The sequence below is a fragment of the Primulina eburnea genome, chromosome 16 (assembly GCF_022965805.1).
Source record: "Primulina eburnea isolate SZY01 chromosome 16, ASM2296580v1, whole genome shotgun sequence".
Taxonomy (NCBI): domain Eukaryota; kingdom Viridiplantae; phylum Streptophyta; class Magnoliopsida; order Lamiales; family Gesneriaceae; genus Primulina; species Primulina eburnea.
The window spans coordinates 4,567,743-4,585,344 of record NC_133116.1 but is presented as its reverse complement, the minus strand read 5'-3'; the positions used below and the strand labels follow the sequence as shown (position 1 = coordinate 4,585,344).

The 17,602-nt window shown below is 36.1% G+C and overlaps 2 protein-coding genes across 3 annotated transcripts; one reads left to right on the top strand and one right to left on the bottom strand.

Annotated features, from left to right (window-relative positions):
- Positions 1–1,102: 1,102 nt before the first annotated feature.
- Positions 1,103–10,710, bottom strand: LOC140816175 (protein arginine N-methyltransferase 5-like). Of its 2 annotated transcripts, XM_073175256.1 has the most exons (23): positions 10,453–10,710; positions 8,851–8,968; positions 8,490–8,599; positions 8,263–8,352; positions 8,109–8,174; positions 7,733–7,824; positions 7,569–7,644; positions 6,467–6,553; positions 6,061–6,136; positions 5,781–5,872; positions 5,666–5,701; positions 5,493–5,561; positions 4,956–5,024; positions 4,731–4,784; positions 4,550–4,624; positions 3,608–3,700; positions 3,381–3,484; positions 2,977–3,025; positions 2,784–2,870; positions 2,560–2,665; positions 2,021–2,108; positions 1,606–1,699; positions 1,103–1,469 (listed from the first exon to the last, which is right to left on the bottom strand). In XM_073175256.1, exons 1-23 carry the CDS (start codon positions 10,588–10,590, stop codon positions 1,386–1,388), a joined length of 1,953 nt encoding a protein of 650 aa, XP_073031357.1. In that variant the 5' UTR covers positions 10,591–10,710; the 3' UTR covers positions 1,103–1,385. The 2 variants fall into 2 exon arrangements, with proteins under 2 accessions (XP_073031357.1, XP_073031358.1); XM_073175257.1 differs by lacking the exons at positions 8,851–8,968; positions 10,453–10,710 and adding an exon at positions 8,683–8,828.
- Positions 10,711–11,512: 802 nt separating this feature from the next.
- Positions 11,513–16,420, top strand: LOC140816174 (U-box domain-containing protein 35-like). Its single transcript, XM_073175255.1, is given in 11 exon segments — positions 11,513–11,891; positions 11,893–12,004; positions 12,440–12,540; positions 12,619–12,740; positions 12,812–13,026; positions 13,112–13,187; positions 13,900–14,191; positions 14,461–14,562; positions 14,638–15,066; positions 15,301–16,056; positions 16,217–16,420. Coding segments are annotated over 11 exon segments (2,322 nt in total). The 5' UTR covers positions 11,513–11,789; the 3' UTR covers positions 16,232–16,420.
- Positions 16,421–17,602: the final 1,182 nt, after the last annotated feature.

The following is a 17,602-nucleotide window of genomic DNA, read 5'->3' as shown; positions in this document are numbered from 1 at the left end:
ATTAAAATGGTACTAGACGTGAAAACAAACTTTCCACTAACAAAACACGATATAATGCTTTACATTGTTTTTTATTCTTAAATATTTGATTGCAAGAATCTTGGATCCATACCTGGGAAAATAGAATTGTCTCTCGATTCTTAGTTAAGGATTCGATTTTCTCACGAGCCATGACGCTTAACGACAAAGGTTTTACGGACAAATAACTCTCTTGTTTAAAAAATATATGTAATCTTTTTGTATGAATTAATGATATTTTAAAACATTCTACTTGTAAATATTACACTTAAAAATGTACTGATAGATGTCATATTTTCATGTTTTATTGTGTTGTTTTAGTCCATTTTGCATTGGTTTAGTGTGTGAGTCCATGTTTTAATAATTTTTAGTCATAAGTTGTGCACACGGGTGTGGTTGTGGATTTGGAGAAAAGAACCAAAATAATGAAGTGAAATTGAAAAACCGAAGATTTTGACATGACTAATCTCACTATTGACAAACAAGAATCCGTGTTAGTAGAGGATTTTTGAATATTTCTCTTCAGTGCGGGAAAAAACAGTTTGGTAGCTCGCAAGGCTGATAACCGGGGGTGTGGCTATATTTCTGGGAGCGAACTCCGGTCGAATATGAAGATGGTGCTTTTTGACCACTGCAACGCGATTGCCTGAAAATCACGAGTCGGACAATGGAAGGCGCTGTAAGGCGCGGTAATTTATTACCACCCAACTGCACATCGATTATTGCAATGCTATTCTATTGCTAACCTTGACTTCAGAAAGGGAAAACCGTGAATAAATTTACCCAATAAAATTTCATATCAAAACATCTTGCGAAGGAAGTGTTATCGAAAAACTGTGATTTACTATAACGGATAACCACAAATTTAAGAACAAGAAATGTTGGCCCGAGAAATACGAAGTGGCAGGATAAAACAAAAAACCCAGACTAAACACTGTAATGGCCATGGGACACAAGTATTTCGAAACAAGAATTACAAGTCCAAACATACTAATATGTCTGCAATTATCAAATGTGTAATTTCAAGGTCGATCCAATATAGATGCACATAGGGGCGGGGCGGAATGGTGTCATTTAACGAAGAAATTCAAAATTTTCATATTACTTCAAAAAATGTGGTTAAACCCAAAATACAGAAATCTGTCCGACTTCTAGTCCAATCGGACTGCAGAAAGAAGGTTTTACAGCAAACTTCCAACCATCCCCTCAACTGCATTTAATGGCCATTGGTCTAGTATTAGAGTCGCTGGAATACGTAAAGCAATTACAAGTTACTTCCTCTCTTCATTGGTCTACAACAATGACGTCTCAACTCATTTTTTGCTGTTTAAACAATACTATCAATGTGACAAAATCTTGTGACAAGATTACAACCCGACCCAATATGAGCGACCATTCGTGTTGTGCAGAGGCGTGGCAGAAGGCGAAGTCACACACCACTCGTACCAAACCTGGTTAATGTTCACATCACATCAGATAGACCAAAATTTTATTACCATCGTTTTATAATAAATTGAATTCAACACAATAAAGTCAGATATCATGTCCAAAAAAGTAGAAAATCGAACACGAGGCTGAGAAACACACCTTGGTAGAGCCAGAGCATCGCCAAAAATGAACTTCCAAAGGAATACCAGGTTGAACACACACAGGCGTCCTCAATGGGAAAAATACAGGGAACCTGTTTATTTATGTCAAAATGAGGAACTCAATCATAGCTAGAACTTAATCCAAAAAACTAGGCAAAAAGGTAAACAGCATCTGTTTTCACTTTCATACATGCCTACATACATAAAAAAATGAACAGCCTATACCACACTAATTTTCAATTTTCTTAAAATGGAAAGTCTTGAACGGTAATTGTCCCTATCGTAAAAAAAACAACCAACCTCCTTTCACGAATTTCCATCTATGAAGCACAGCTTTGCAAAGATTCAGTGTAATCAAGGAAAAACAAAAAGCTAGGAAACAGAAAATAAGCAAAACTATAGAATAACCTTACCAGCTGAACATGTTTGGGGTAGATGTCGACGGTTCAATACCAAGACGAACATCTTTGTACAGTGTCGCATCAAAATAACCAGCAAATCCTTTCAGTGAGGTAAAAAAAATTCATCAAAAAGCATAAAATTGAAATTATTTTCAAATTTTCAATAATTTTGGCACCCGTGGCTAGCAATATAGATAGATGCAGATGCAACAAGATAGAGCTGTTTTTCTTTGTTTACACTTTCTCCATGTGGTTATATAATCCATGGATTTCAGAAGGTAGAACATTTTGAAATGGTCAGTGAACCAAACTTTCAAATTAAGAACTGTATAGGTGAAAATTCGTAGTAAAATAAAACTGTAATGTTGTATATTGATTCAAACACCAAAGTTTTTATAAAAATTATGACCTTCCTTGTCAAGGATACCCTAAAGCAAAAAAAATACCCTAACAGAATAAAATTCTCCTCTTCCAAGCTATACTATGTACCCCACTAAGAAGCTGGATATTGAATCGCAAAAATTGAAATAAGAACTTAAAAATTCACATACCATGAACCAAAGCTGAACCAGTGTCTTTAGGAATATCAAAATGTAGCTTTTTGTATCGCTGATTGCTTTTCTTGTTTGAGTATTCTGGATGGATAAATGTGAAAACCTATTGAAGCAAATGAAGTAAACAAATAAAAGGCCGGCGCCAATCTAAATCATCATCATGCTACAAAAGTGAAACTTCCCTATAAATAACGATCAATATGCATCCAGAAGAAACTAACTGGTTGGGTTTGAGCAAGCCTTGCCACTCGATGGAACTTGACAACATAAGCAGTTTCAAAGTGCAAGAGATCTTTATGCGACTTGATCTATACCAATCACAGAATAAATCAGAAACATGAGAAAGGAGGGAAAAATGAAGGAAATAAAGAAAACTCGATCAAACAAGTAAAATCAGCAAGACAAGGACTTTACATCATTGTAGAGTTTGGAAGCAGTCACAGGTTGAATGAAACTTGTATACCTGTCAAAGACAAAAGGACTTTATACATGATAAATGTTGAGCTATGAAATTTTTTGACGAGAGAAGCATTTTAGCTGCTAATGAATCGATCAAATCACTTTTCTCAGGGGATTAAATCAAGTCTTTTGCGCTAACTTCAGTTAAAATAAGATATGTATCATTGATGCAAATATTCCAGACTTGGATACTCCCAAGAATTTGCTCTTAAACAAACATCAAACATTTCTTACATGAAACCCTACCAAATCCACTCACCGAAAACCAGGAGGGCAATGCAATTACAACCCGGAGTAGGATATATAGATAAAAAATAGAGAAACTGAAAGCTTATTTCATTCGGGAAAAAAGAACTTACGATGAGGGGATTGAGATCCCATCTTGCTTCAAAAACCTTTGGGCTCCATCAAGACATTCAGGCGAGAGCTCATTATCACCAAAAGATCCCAGCAATTCACTGACCTATATTATGTGTTTTTAGGAATAAAAATATGAGTACACATTCAACAAAGTGGCATCTTAGATATATGCAAGAAATGGTTTGCTTTATTGCTTCATCTTCATTCAACATATTTGGCAGCATACCAATATGTCAGCTTTCTCGGGAGCATCCCAACTTCGCATGTCACTTGAAACAATGGAGACAACGTCTTCCCAGCCCTCCAGCTTGACCAAACTCTATTTCCATAAATTTGAAATAATTCGTAATAATCTCACTCATGAACATAACTACTATCAAGGATTGAATCCAGATATCAAATTTGGGAAAAAGTTAGCAACAAACCAACAGCACCGAAAATTCAAAGTTATCAGTAAAGATAAAATGAGAAAATGAACTAGCTCTAATGACATAAAATACATGAAGGGGAGGGCAAATAAAAAATTGCAGGAGCAAAAGCTCAAAATAAACATGGTTTCCAATTCATGAAATTACATCATACCTCCAGTTAAGAATATTCTACAATTTACAAAAATTCAAAACATTTCGAGCTCCTTCAGCTGTATTGTGCCATTAATTGTACTTCTAAGTGGTCAGAATGGACTTTTCAATCTTTCAGCAACATCACATCAATTACGGAACATTTAGATTAACATTATAGCTAGTAGTGATGCTAGTCATTTTTCATCTGATTTCCATTCAGTCCTTTAATACGCCAAGAAACATGGAGGGTTACCAATACACTTTACTCAAACTGTTTTGAAGTGGAAAAAGATGAAGAGCCAAAACAAAATCCTCAATAACTTCAAGGCAAAAGAATTAACATTCTGTTTTAATTCCACAGCAATTCCAAGGGGAAGATTTTCTACCACAGCGCATCATAAAAAATAGTATCCAAAATTGTGGTCACAAAAACTTGTCGTAACCTGTGGTTTACATTAGGAGAATTAGACAGCATATTTTTATTTACACTAAACAGCTATAATTCAGTAATAACATCTGCTCATAACTTGTAAGCCACAATCTGATAATGAAAAATAGTTCCGTGAAGAATACAACATGAAATAGATGTGAAATCTACAACTTACATGAAGTGTTACCACTGCATTTGGATTTTTTTCGACAGCATAGACTTTTAATTTCCGTTCAGTTTCTTCAGCTGCCTGCAAAACAAGGACAGGGAGCGAAACACAATTAAGTAAAGATATAAGGGCCAAAAAGTCATGTTATCCATCTGTTTCAAAGTATCAGCAGAAAGTAAGAATGGACCTGTAAGGAAGCTCTGACAAGAGGCCCTCGTCCAGCACCCACAACCATTAATACCTAAAAAATAAAAATGGAGTAAACATAGAGGTTCTACAACGATACATGAGGCCCTCATCCAGCACCCACAACCATTAATACCTAAAAAATAAAAATGGAGTAAACATAGAGGTTCTACAATGATACATGGGTATTTCAACAATAACGATACTATATAGTAAGAGAACAGACAGTTGTCACCGCAGAAGCATTTTCATCAGGAACCCTATCCACCAAAGCTTTAGCAATTGCTCTTTGATACTGCGTAATAAAAGAAAAATCCATAAACTGCTCGGTTAAGTGATAAAACTGATAGAGAACCATTGCTAATTCTTCTTTCTTGTCTCTCTTCCACTTACTTTCGTTTGATAGAGAAGGGATCATGAAGAGGGTGCATAACACGTCAAAGTTAATCTTGTTAACAGTTTACAAAAACAAATATGTATTGTCAAACTGGCATGCCGTTAATTTCTTAAGGCATAATATATATACTGAGGATCAATCTGATGGATTGAAGGTAAGCATTAGTATACTGTCAGTCCACAACAAATTCAAAATATGCACCGTTAATTTCCAGCCAGAAAAAGATTTATACAAGTTGAAGAGCTTTCTTTTGATTTAAGCGATCGAAGGCACAATGACATACTGGGTACGAATGCGATGATTATAACAAGTCCACCCACAAGTATGAAACATTTTTGCAACATATCCAAGCAATCATTGGCATACCTGGCTATATTTAACCGTGTCCTTTTCAAATGTCTCGTATGTTTGAGCCTCTAAATTATCCATAAGGGGCTGCAAGTTAGAAGGCCATTGGGTAATCAGGATTCCGCAGATAAAAGACCGAAAGCTGGAAAAGTATAATCGTGACAGAAAACATAAATGACATTAAGACATACTTGCAAGGGTGATTGGAGGTAATCTCTGTACCCAACCTGATAGATGCAACAAGGAACTTGGTGAATTTGATAAGAAAGGTAAATCGGGCCATCTCATGTGATAAAGGGTAATTACCTCAAAGCATTCTTGTTCAGGAAGAGGATTCATTTTTTGATAGAGATGTGCAATATAATCCAAGTATGGTCTTAAAGGATGTCTCCGATTACCTTTACAAAATATTGTTACAAGCATTTGCTGAGTTAAAATTTCATCGAGAGACCAAAAACTGTCAACAGCACATATTAAGAAACACCATGTTGAACTGCAAGCAGTTCACTCAAGGCGGGAAAGAGCAAGGTATTTTGCCTTTGACTTCGACAATAACGAACTAAGTATGATGTTTAATAAGTCTTACTATCAATATGATTATCAGCACCCGATCCTGAAGCAACCACAGGTAAATTGTGTGCTGGTTCACCAGATATCACTATCTGTAAAATCCCCACAAGAAGCAATCTATATGAATTAAAAGCCAATTATGATGGATGGTACGGTAAAATATCCATACAGTCATACTATAAAGTATAAACAACAACATTATGCAGTGAACAGAAATCACACAAGAGCAGATTTGAAAGCTCTAATAAATTCCCCCCTCAGAAAATTGTGGCTTCAACTAGGACCAGTTATAAATAATAATAACTCCATATTGTAAAAAGTTATTCTCTTTGAGGTTCTTAACAATTTGCCTCCATGAGCAACAATTACATGTTTATATTGATGACAGTGTAATTGACTAGAAAGGCAACACTCAACACTACCTGAATTGAGTGATTGAAAAATGATGTAGTCATACTCTGGTGACGTTTTGAGAGGCAGGGGTAGCCACTCGCATTGGTTAAGAAAGACTGAAAAAGCAGTAACCAAGAGCATAATTAGGAAAATCCAAAAAGCGAGTAAAGAATAGTCTGTTAAGTGAAAGGCAGTTCGATAATTTAAAAACCCAAAAAATATAAGTATAGAAACAGAGATATTTCTATGACATGTATTTCTCCTTGTTCGTTCACTTCACAGCAAGACTTGTAATTCCATAGCCAGTAGAAAGAAATATGGAAGGAAGAAAAGTGGTAAAATAATTCCCATTGCTTGCAGCTATGGCCAGAGGAATTGTTTTGCACGGCTCTTTTGTCAGGCTTTATAAAGTGAGATATCTTCAAGCTGCTAAAGAATTGATAGGAAGCTTTTGTGTTGAAGCATTTTTGTGTTTTCCTTATTAATTACGCAAATATCATGGGTGAAGTTGGTGCAGGAAACCCGAAGACAGAACAAAGAAGTAACGCAAGCACAACTAATGTCGCGGCACTCAAACTGTAAATAAGCCTGAAAAGCGCATCCAACTGTCTCCACCAATACCGGTAGCCCCTCTAAGGATAAGAACAACATTGGCAGAAAAACACCTACCCCTCTTTCTCCTCCTGTCAGATATCTCCTCATATTTAGGGAAAAGATAATGAGATGGCGGATGCTCTTGCATCTGAAGTCCACCTTAAAGATAATGAGATGGTGGATGGCACCTTGAATAGACATATTCATTCTCTTGCATAACTTGATGTATCAGGCTTACCTCACTTTTACTCACAAGCTCTTTAATTTTTTTCTATGATCTTGGTCTAATCTTGCTTAACTTTTTCCTTATATATCTAATAGATATCCGACTTCTTGGTGGTTTTAATTAAAAAATTATCTCCCTTTCTTCTTCATTTACCTCCCAGAAACTCAGTTTTCAATGTCCTTCCTTCACTTAGAAGGAGTTCATGGGCTATTCTGAGTTCTGACTAGTATTACAATATCAAATAAATGCAGCAATTAAGCAAATAACAATTTAAAATGTGAATGTTAATAAAGTTCTAGCAAAAAATTTACTTTTGTACCAACAATGGCTGCCCTAACAGGCTCTCCAAACCATCTTTCCACTGAAGAAGCGGAAGGTAATGAGGGCCTGATTAATACACATAACAGAACTATTACATATATACTTAAAAGTCAATAGATAAAATATCAAGAATCGTAATATTCTGTGAGCTCACAAAATATCAAGTGCCACTGATAATTGACTATGATGTTCACAAAGAAGCTGAAAGGAATTCCAAAGTTCCCAAGAATCATTATGAGCTTCATCCTGTAGGATAATTATAACAGATTGATGTAAGATGCCAATTGTGTGAATTAAAATCAGAATTCATAAAGAAAAGGTAGATATTCTTAGTTTAATCATTCTTCATTCACTATGAAATTCATCTAATTGTTCAACCAATCGCACAAACTGAGTGCATGAACGACCATCGAGTCAAGAAGTACATAAATAAATCCAAATTAGATGTACATGGGAAACATAATATAAGATGGATCTCCACCTGGACTCTTGGAGAGATAAATGTTCACGAGACTATGAAAAATACTCACCTTATGATCTGGATTCCTTGTTTCTGTGACATTCTCAGACTTCTTCAATGGAATTCTGAGCCACAACTTTACAATAATAGAAAACAATAAGAACAAAGTTGGCGAGCTGGTAAGCTAAACATGATACCGACGTTAAACTTAATCAGTGCAGTACCTGCATACTGTTCAAGTTCTGCAAAATCTGATTCAGACATTTGGCATAATTTGCAAAAGAAGTTCCCTTGGGTGTAGGTAGAAGGCAAGCCTACAGAAAATGAAAGGGGAATAAAAATATCTCCTTATGCAGGTCTGAGAAAAGAAAACATTACAGGCATGTAAAGTCAGGGTTAATTTGGCCAGTATCTTGATTTTATTATGACCAACAGACAAAGCTGAGTTCACCTGTAAAGATAGGTGAGAAGCCCAAGATATTTCTTGCTTCAAAGCAATTTCGGAATCCTTCCGCATTGTCTCATCTTCAGAATCCAAGTCAATCCAAGAGCTTATTTTACCTGATAACAAGTGCCGCCATGAGCTGATGTTGTTTACAAAAAGTAAAATTTAACAAACAATTCACAACAAAAAATGTAAATACCCAATTTGCAAATGAACAATTTACTCGAGGTGACAGAATTACTGTAAAATATCCAATGTGAAAATTATTCATTCAAGAGTCTTCAGGAGGAAGATCAGTACGAAAAATTGATAACAGAACTTAGAAATTGAAAAAGGATAAGGACTGCAGCCAGAAATGAGGTACAACCAACAATATGACTGCTCCACTGCGAAGGGCTCAAAACCAAGTCTGAACCAGCAAAGGGTAGACAACAGGATATACTGCTGTCATCATCTACTATGCTGGGCCTATAATCTGGGTCCATCTGCATCATTTAGTGTAAAATTTTAGAAAAGAGTTCCATTGACAATAAGAGAATTTATAAGGATACAATTCTTTATAATTAATATCTAGCTTGTTTTTATCTTAAATGCCACATTGCTATGATGAGCTATCAATTACAAAACAGTATATTAAATATTCAACCATGCATTAACATATGAAAAGGATGCCATCTGTTAGATAATGAGTAAAACATTCGAGAACAATTACAAAATGTTAAATCATGATAGAATGATGAAACGTTAATATTTAAGGAACCTTATGTGAAATGACATCACATACTAGAAGATAAATTCATACCAAGTCAAACAAGTGCTATCGTAGGATACATTATATTACGAAGTACAAGCCAACTAGCAATTGAAGAATAACAGAAATGCAACCACACCACATAAAGTGGACAAACAGACCACCATTAGGATCCCATATATTACAATTTTAATCATTAGTTACTAAGTTAGTAAATCAATACAAATTTTACTCGATAGATTCTGCTCCTGTACTATGCAATAATGAGATCTCAGTTTATTCACATCTGTTTACTTTCTTAAAATAAGAAGAGATGATACGATGGGGATATCAGCAATGTTCGATGAAAATATAACTCTGAAAAAATCGTAAGAAATTAAGAACTGCTATAAAAAGTCCAATTATACGATCGAAATGTGTTTTACATATAACATTCTTCAGGAAGATGTTACATCATGTCCAACAAGTTCATGTAGGCAATAACCTCTGCGAGAGAACAAAAAACTCGTGAAAAAGAGGCCATCAACATATTGATCTAGGTGCGCTTACTGACCATTCACACAGAAAGACAGCCATGCAGCTGATGTGTGACTGGCTAATTAGCCACCATGAGCTTATTGAGGTCCTGACTAGAGAAGGCAATTAAAAGAAATTGTTGGAGAATAAATAAGACCACCATAATGTTCTAATTCAGATTAATACCATACTTGCTCAAATGATTTTTATTTCATTTCTCTAACTTTTTTCAATTCTGTTTCATGTTCTGCATATCTGCTCTCATAAGCAAAACAAAACACCTTTCCTTTCTGCCCTAGCATTTTTTCCAGCAAAATTTGTGTAACTTTTACAGGAAAATCTAAATAGGACACCAAAATAAAATTTATTTTTACATATAGAAGATGTGACAATATGCATTAGCAAATATTTCAGCTTCAGACAAATTACTATCAGACTTGAAGGAAGCTCGTCGTGTATAACCTGGAAAAGGTATCAAATTGGCTATTACGTGTGTTGTAACCTGGGTATGCATATGATGATTTAGTTCATGCTCAAGTACTTTATTATGGGCTTAACTTCCATATTGCACACCTAAACCTCCCACAATACCAAATGAAGGCAACTTGTTCGGGTGCAAACACTTACAAATGCCAAAGAATGAGCAATAAAACAACTTTAACAGAAAAATGAGAAGAAACATACACACACCAGAGAACTTACCAGAGGAACAACCAGAAAATCAAACCCGCCATGGAGGTTGAAGGAGAAGAGGTTAGGCACGTCATCTTCGAACACTGTCTCCACGCCGCAGAAACGGGAGGAGTCGCTTTTGGGACCTCTCGCATCACCCAGAGGCATGTTTTCCTTATAGTATCTTTTTCTTGATAGCCTCGCAACGTCGATTCGGGTGTTTAGGGTTTTAGGGTTTAAGCTCGAGGTGGCTCACTGAGGCTTTTGAGCACATTCTACTTGGCGGGTGAAATGTGTCTCTCGATGGCCGAATAAATGCACCTTGCACCCCTGAGCTAAGATTAAAATATTTTCGGATCCTTTCGAATTAGAAAATTTTGTTTTTACACCCCCAATAAATTGATGATGGCCAAATCTCTTGTTTTCACTTTTTCACGACGGATTTGAACCGATCAAGATTCAAGACCAACTGTTTTTAGCAATATACGAAAACCATGACACCGGGTCAAAATGATTATTAAAACATCTTAAAATTTTAACAATAAATATTTGACTATTAATCTATCTTTACTTAATCCACCCAACCAAACACACTCTTAGCATACAAAGCAATACTTTTTCATGGATTACTAAAATAAAGATCCGTCTCACAAAATATGACTCGTGAGACCGTCTCACACAAGTTTTTGTCACACGAATTATAGCGTATGTGGATTGCTAGTAATGGCATTAGGGAAAAAAATAAATTATCGTTAATATTAAATTTACATAACTTTCTATAAGTTTTTTTAGAACGAGTTTGGTATTTTATGAGATTTGGTTTATGAATCTGGAAAAACTTATAAATTGGAATGATTTCATGGTATTTAAAAAAAATTATTTTTAATATTAAATTTGTTTAACTTACTCGTAAATTTTTTGTTTACGTTCAAATTGTATAAAGTATAATTTTTTTGTAACAATACTATTTTTACGCATCATTAAAGTCATAAGAGCATCACCAAACCATGCAACGATGGTAAAAAATTCCCCCCAAGAAAATAGCGGTAAGCCCACCAAAGACGGAGCTCCACTGAGCAGGGGAAGCGTTTCTAATTCGGTGAAAGTACACTCTTCTTTTGTTTTGTTTTTTTATCAAGAAAATTATAATTTCGATTTGTTTTCTAGTCAAGAAATATCTTCCCAAAATCGTCGAGGAATTCAAGAGCAGAAAAAACAGAGAGAAGATCCTCGTTTTTTTTTTTTGTTGGGAATGGCGACCATCCTTTGCATTTTATTTGATTCGGTATACTTTTTCCGCAAAATGGCAATCATGGATTGAAGAATCTAACAGGATTTCAATCCGAGGGAGTGATAAGATCAAGGAAATGTGGCCTCCGCCGTCGCCGGGAAATAATGGGGAGCGAGTGGCTCTGATGACTAGGCTGGTCGCTGTGGCTATTGACAAGGATAAAGGGAGCCAAATTGCAGTTGAAATGGGCTACGGAAAATCTTGTTACTAAAGGGCAGACTATAATTTTGGTTCATGTTAAAGTTAAACAGAGTTCGAATGAATCTGCACCACAATACATGCCCGTCAATAGTATTTCTTTATCCCTCTCTCTGTTTATATGAGCTTTTGATACGTGATAAAATGCTGCCAAAGACAACTTAATCTAAACTGAGTTTTAAATCTTACATTTTGATTCGTTTGAGGGACCTGAGTGCCGAAGGAAGACTTGGGCGATGCAAAACTTCGAATTTCATGTGCGTTTTTCTGAAAAATATAAGTTTTGCCATCCAGTTGTGTGGAACTATTCGAAGCATATGTTCTTGAATCTTGGCTAGTGGCAACTATGTTGATTTGCATCAGACTGGGTTCTTTTATGTCGTTGATCAATATGTTCTACTTATCATGGTGAATGGATAGCAATTTTTACTGGAATGGTGTCCAAAACTACAAGTTTTCTTTATTGTGCTTTACCTTTGCCTTAGTTCTCAAGACTCTAAAATTAATTTCATATTACCTGTGGCACAGGACCTACCCCGATTTCTGACTCCAGCAACGAAACCGGAGAATGGGATGCACAAACAAAGGAAGTCTTCCTTCCTTTCCGTGTCTTTTGTACGCGCAAAGACGTAAGTTTCATGGTTTTGGTATGTTATTTCTCAAGCAGTTACAAATATTCTTCAGTTTCATGTGGATTCGTTTATCAGATACAATGCTTTGACGTGGTGATAGATGACAACGATGTAACAACAGCACTTGTTGAATTCATAAAGCAATCGGCAATTGATGTTTTGGTCCTTGGTGCCACTGCAAAAGGCGGAATTTTCAGGTATACACTAACCTTTTTGTTGAAGAAAACTATGTCTAGAGTTTCATTTACTTAGCTTTTCTACACCACAGATTCAAAGCGAAAGACATTCCCGGAAACGTTCTCAAAGGGGTACCCGATTTTTGTACTGTATATGTCATCCATAAAGGAAAAATTTCATCAACTCGAGCTGCTTCCCGTCCAGCTCCATCAATTGTCAGCCCGCTGCATCAGCAGATACTGATCGAAGCCAATAAAAAATCAAATGCAACGGAGCCACTAGAACCCTCCAGCACGGTTTCTCGAAGTTAGTCATCTTTCTCTAATATAGTTGTATCTTTTTATCATGTTTCTCCGAAAGATGAGATTAATCATGAATTTCTTCTGTGCAGGTTCGTTTTCAGGACATTCCAGGCCAGGATCTGAATCATCTACGCATGCCAAGCAAAGAGATGCAACCTCCATCAAGTATGTCATTCTTATACCATACTACATATTAGTGATTGATTCAAGTGTACCATCTGCTGTTATTTATACAGGCGACTCAACGAGCACGAGTAACACTCAAAGATATCCTACTCCATATATGTGACAATATGTTGTCCATGAATCTAAGCGAGCAACATATCGTCTGTGTGGTGTAGTAGGCAAATGATCGTGCTATATATTAACATGTGATGTTTATCGTTAAACTAAATACTTAAAACATAAGATTGATACACCTTTAGTATATATGATATTTACTGGATGGATTGGGAAAGCACTCCCTTCAAATGAGGATTTTAATTTCATTTGCAAGATTTTCTAATTTTTTAAGTTCAATCTCCCTAAATATATTTAAGTTGCCTCCCTAAAAATTTTTGGGCTAGTTTCAAGACAGTTTCATACTACCTCACACTTCTCAAAATAGGAGATTATCCCATTCACTGGTCAAAATGGCCTTCATTTATTTGCTGTTGTAAAAGAAATCATATAGAATTCATGTTGACATATGATTGGCATGAAATGAAGGACAGACATGAGAACGCTTCACACAAATGAAAAATAAAATACATGTATGGTTATTTTAAAAATCTCTCTTTTGTCCTTTCCAAAAAAATCATTAAATCAACCCAATTAAAAACATGCATCCACCTCTTATCAAGTGGAAACTAACTGACGATGTTACTATTGCAAGCAGATCCCCGTTTACTCACAGAAAAGGACCCAATGGAAAACCATACGAACTCTCTCAGCCAGAGTGTGACATATCATTTGTCGGCAATGGACGGAGAAGTATCGACATGTTTCCTTCATATGCCGAAAGCTTAGAAGGCAGTCATACCCCACCTCGACTTTCGGGTTTCTCAGATATAGACCAAGGTTTAGATTCCTGGCAACTTGGACGTAGATCCCTGGATTTACAGGCCTCACCAGAACGCACTTCCTACGCTTCAGTTGAGAGTGGTAAAACATATACCACACAGGCAATGGTGAGGAAATTTACAACAAAGTCAGTACTCAAGGCCTTAAATTTTTATTAATGTCATTTCGGTGAAGTGCTTCTAAAATCTACGTCCAGAGATTCAGTATGCCTCTACCACTAATGAATGAAGGATTATGACTCCAAGTTGACATTTTATAATTTCTTGTATACTCATAGATATTGGTTTTTATGTGATGGGTTGCATAACTATGCTTTAACCCACATGAAAAACTGAAAACCACGTGAAAAATTGAAGACGGGGTCTGTATTTTACAGGAGGAAGTAGAAGCAGAAATGAGAAGACTAAAACAAGAGCTCAAGCAAACAATGGATATGTATAGTACTGCATGCAAGGAAGCTCTCTCCGCTCAAGAGAAGGCACGATAGACTTTTTCTTCCTCTTGATTCAACAATTATTATTGGTACGTCTCAAAACATGTTTCGTGTTTTCAGGCAAAGGAGCTCCAGCGTTGGAAAATGGAAGAACAACAAAGATTAGAAGCTGCTCGATTTGCTGAAGAAGATGCGGTCCGAGTTGCAGAAAATGAAAAGGCCAAGTCGAGGGCAGCCATCGAGCATGCTGAAGCATCTAAAAGGATAGCAGATCTAGAAGCTCAAAAGAGAATTGGTGCAGAAATGAAAGCCTTGAAAGAATCAGAAGAGAAGATGAAGGTTGTAACCTCAATGGCACAGACGGATTACAGGTACAGGAGATATACGATCGAGGATATTGAAACTGCTACAGAATTTTTTTCACAATCTAGGAAGATTGGAGAAGGAGGGTATGGACCAGTATTCAAGTGTTATTTGGATCATACGCCAGTAGCGGTTAAGGTCCTCCGTCCTGATGCTACGCAAGGAAGATCCCAGTTTAACCAAGAGGTACGTGAATTTGATCCACTTATTTGTTTATCTCCATTTATTCGAATTTTGAGTTCTACTAAATAGTTAATTGAGAAATTATAACTGTATCATGCCTAAAAAGTAGGCACAAATACAGAATAAAAAAAGTAGGCACACATACAGAATAGGGGATAGAACATTAAAGATCTCTATTTGTGTCCAAAATCAGTTGTTAAAATAAGTGTCTTATTCATCGTTGATATGTTATTTTAGGTAGAAATTCTTTGTTGCGTAAGACACCCAAACATGGTCCTTCTCCTAGGTGCATGCCCCGAGTATGGTTGTTTAGTTTACGAGTATATGCACAATGGAAGCTTAGAAGACCGATTATTCAGGCGTGGAAACACTCCTCCACTATCTTGGAGGCAAAGATTTCGAATCACTGCTGAGATTGGAACATGCCTCCTTTTTCTCCACCAGACTAAACCAGAACCATTGGTTCACCGAGACCTAAAGCCAGCTAACATTCTCCTGGACCGCAACTATGTTAGCAAGATTGCTGATGTTGGCTTAGCCAGGCTTGTCCCTCCATCCGTAGCCGACACTGTCACACAATATCGGATGACATCCGCTGCTGGAACTTTCTGTTATATCGATCCTGAGTATCAGCAAACAGGAATGCTTGGTATAAAATCAGACATATATTCCCTTGGTATTATCTTTTTACAGATCCTTACAGGTAAGCCACCAATGGGTTTGGCTCATACTGTTCAAAGAGCCATTGAGAAAGGGACGTTTCTTGAAATGCTCGATTCATCAGTGCCCGATTGGCCCAAGGAAGAGGCTTTGTCATTGGCCCAGTTAGCAGTCAGATGTACTGAACTTAGAAGGAAAGATAGGCCGGACCTTGGAAAAGTTGTGCTCCCACAATTGAACAAACTTCGAGAACTCGCGGACGATACCATGGCTGATCCAATTCCAGCCATTGCAGACCGCTCACCTAAACACAGCCGAGTTTCAATTTCTGAAGTAAGTATATATAGTTGCATCATCTTTTCAAGACTTTATTTCCCATTTTGCAACTTCTATCTGATTTTTGAAGAAGAATGAATAGACTTGATTTGTCTAGTATTTAAGCATATACTATGAGAAATTCAACATTGGAATTCTTTTATCTTGAATTTTGCAGGAAGACGTGAGTTGACATCTTGAGGAGCTGGAAACCGATGCAACAGTCCAAGCATTATAGGTGGAAAACGAAGTTATGATGTTACATAGAAAGAAATATGGTGAAATTTCCCAAAAAAAAAAAAAGTGCACACCTTAGATGTATGTTTTGTACATGATGAAGAAAGTTCTAGCGTTATACATTGTTGGGGGTGTTGCACCCCATTTTTCACACTATTCTATTTCTGCGACAGTGCTTTTTTTTGTTAGCTTGAATATTTCGAGGCACTGCTTGATATGCGAGATGAAATGAATAAGAGGAATAATAGATTTTTAAATAGAAATAAACAAAATGGATGACAGGATGAGTAATCACTTCTCTTAGTTGGGCGGCATACTCTCATATAAACATTAATTATGACAAAAAATAAAAATAAAACCCAAAAACAGGACGAAGAAGGATTAAAAATTAAACCGTAATTTTATTATTCACATGTGGTAAATGTTAAAATATTTTATGGTTTAAATAAATATTGGCATGTGTGTGGCTTTTTAGCCATATGAGATTGGAGCATGTATTTTGTGAGATGTCTCACGAATCTTTATATGTGAAACAGGTCAATCCTACCGATATTCAAAAAAAAAAGTAATACTCTTAGCATAAAAAGTAATATATTTTTTATGGATGACTCAAATAATATATATGTCTAATAAAATATTATAAGTGAGACTATTTCACACAAGTTATTGATATGTCGTATCAAACTTGATACATTCATGATGTTATGTGTTTTACTTAACTTGGATGGTAATTGGGTTCGAAATATGTTTTTATGTTGGAAGTTTTTTAAGCTAAAAAATCATTAGGTTAGAAGGTTGATAAATCCTTAGAAACAAATTGGCTATAAAAATGGAATAGTATTTGAAAACACAAAATGTTTACAATTCTGCAAGTCAAGCAAATTCATTCGCCACTTGATTCGCATTATTTCTACAATGTTGGATCTTTGCTACATGAATTCTTGAAGAAATTATCACCTTCGACCATCTCAAGTTGATTGCTTTCTTCAATCCTTCCTTGACTGCCATCGTCTCTGCTATATGAGAAGATAGAGCTCCATGAATAATCCAACCTTCAGCAAAAATCAGAATACCATTGTTGTCGAAGATTGAATGACGGCGGGAAACAAATATCCTCTGTATATTTCTTCCAGGCGAACGTGGGAAGTCCCAAATTGTTCGAATTCGGACGAAATGTTATACTTGATTTTTCAAATTTATCTGTCCTGATGCAGCTCGATTCTATTTCTATTGCTGGTCCAGTAATTTTGACCCTGATTGGACCAATGGGCAGACGAGATCTTAGCTCTATTGGGCACTACAATAATTTTATTTCAACGGGTAAGAT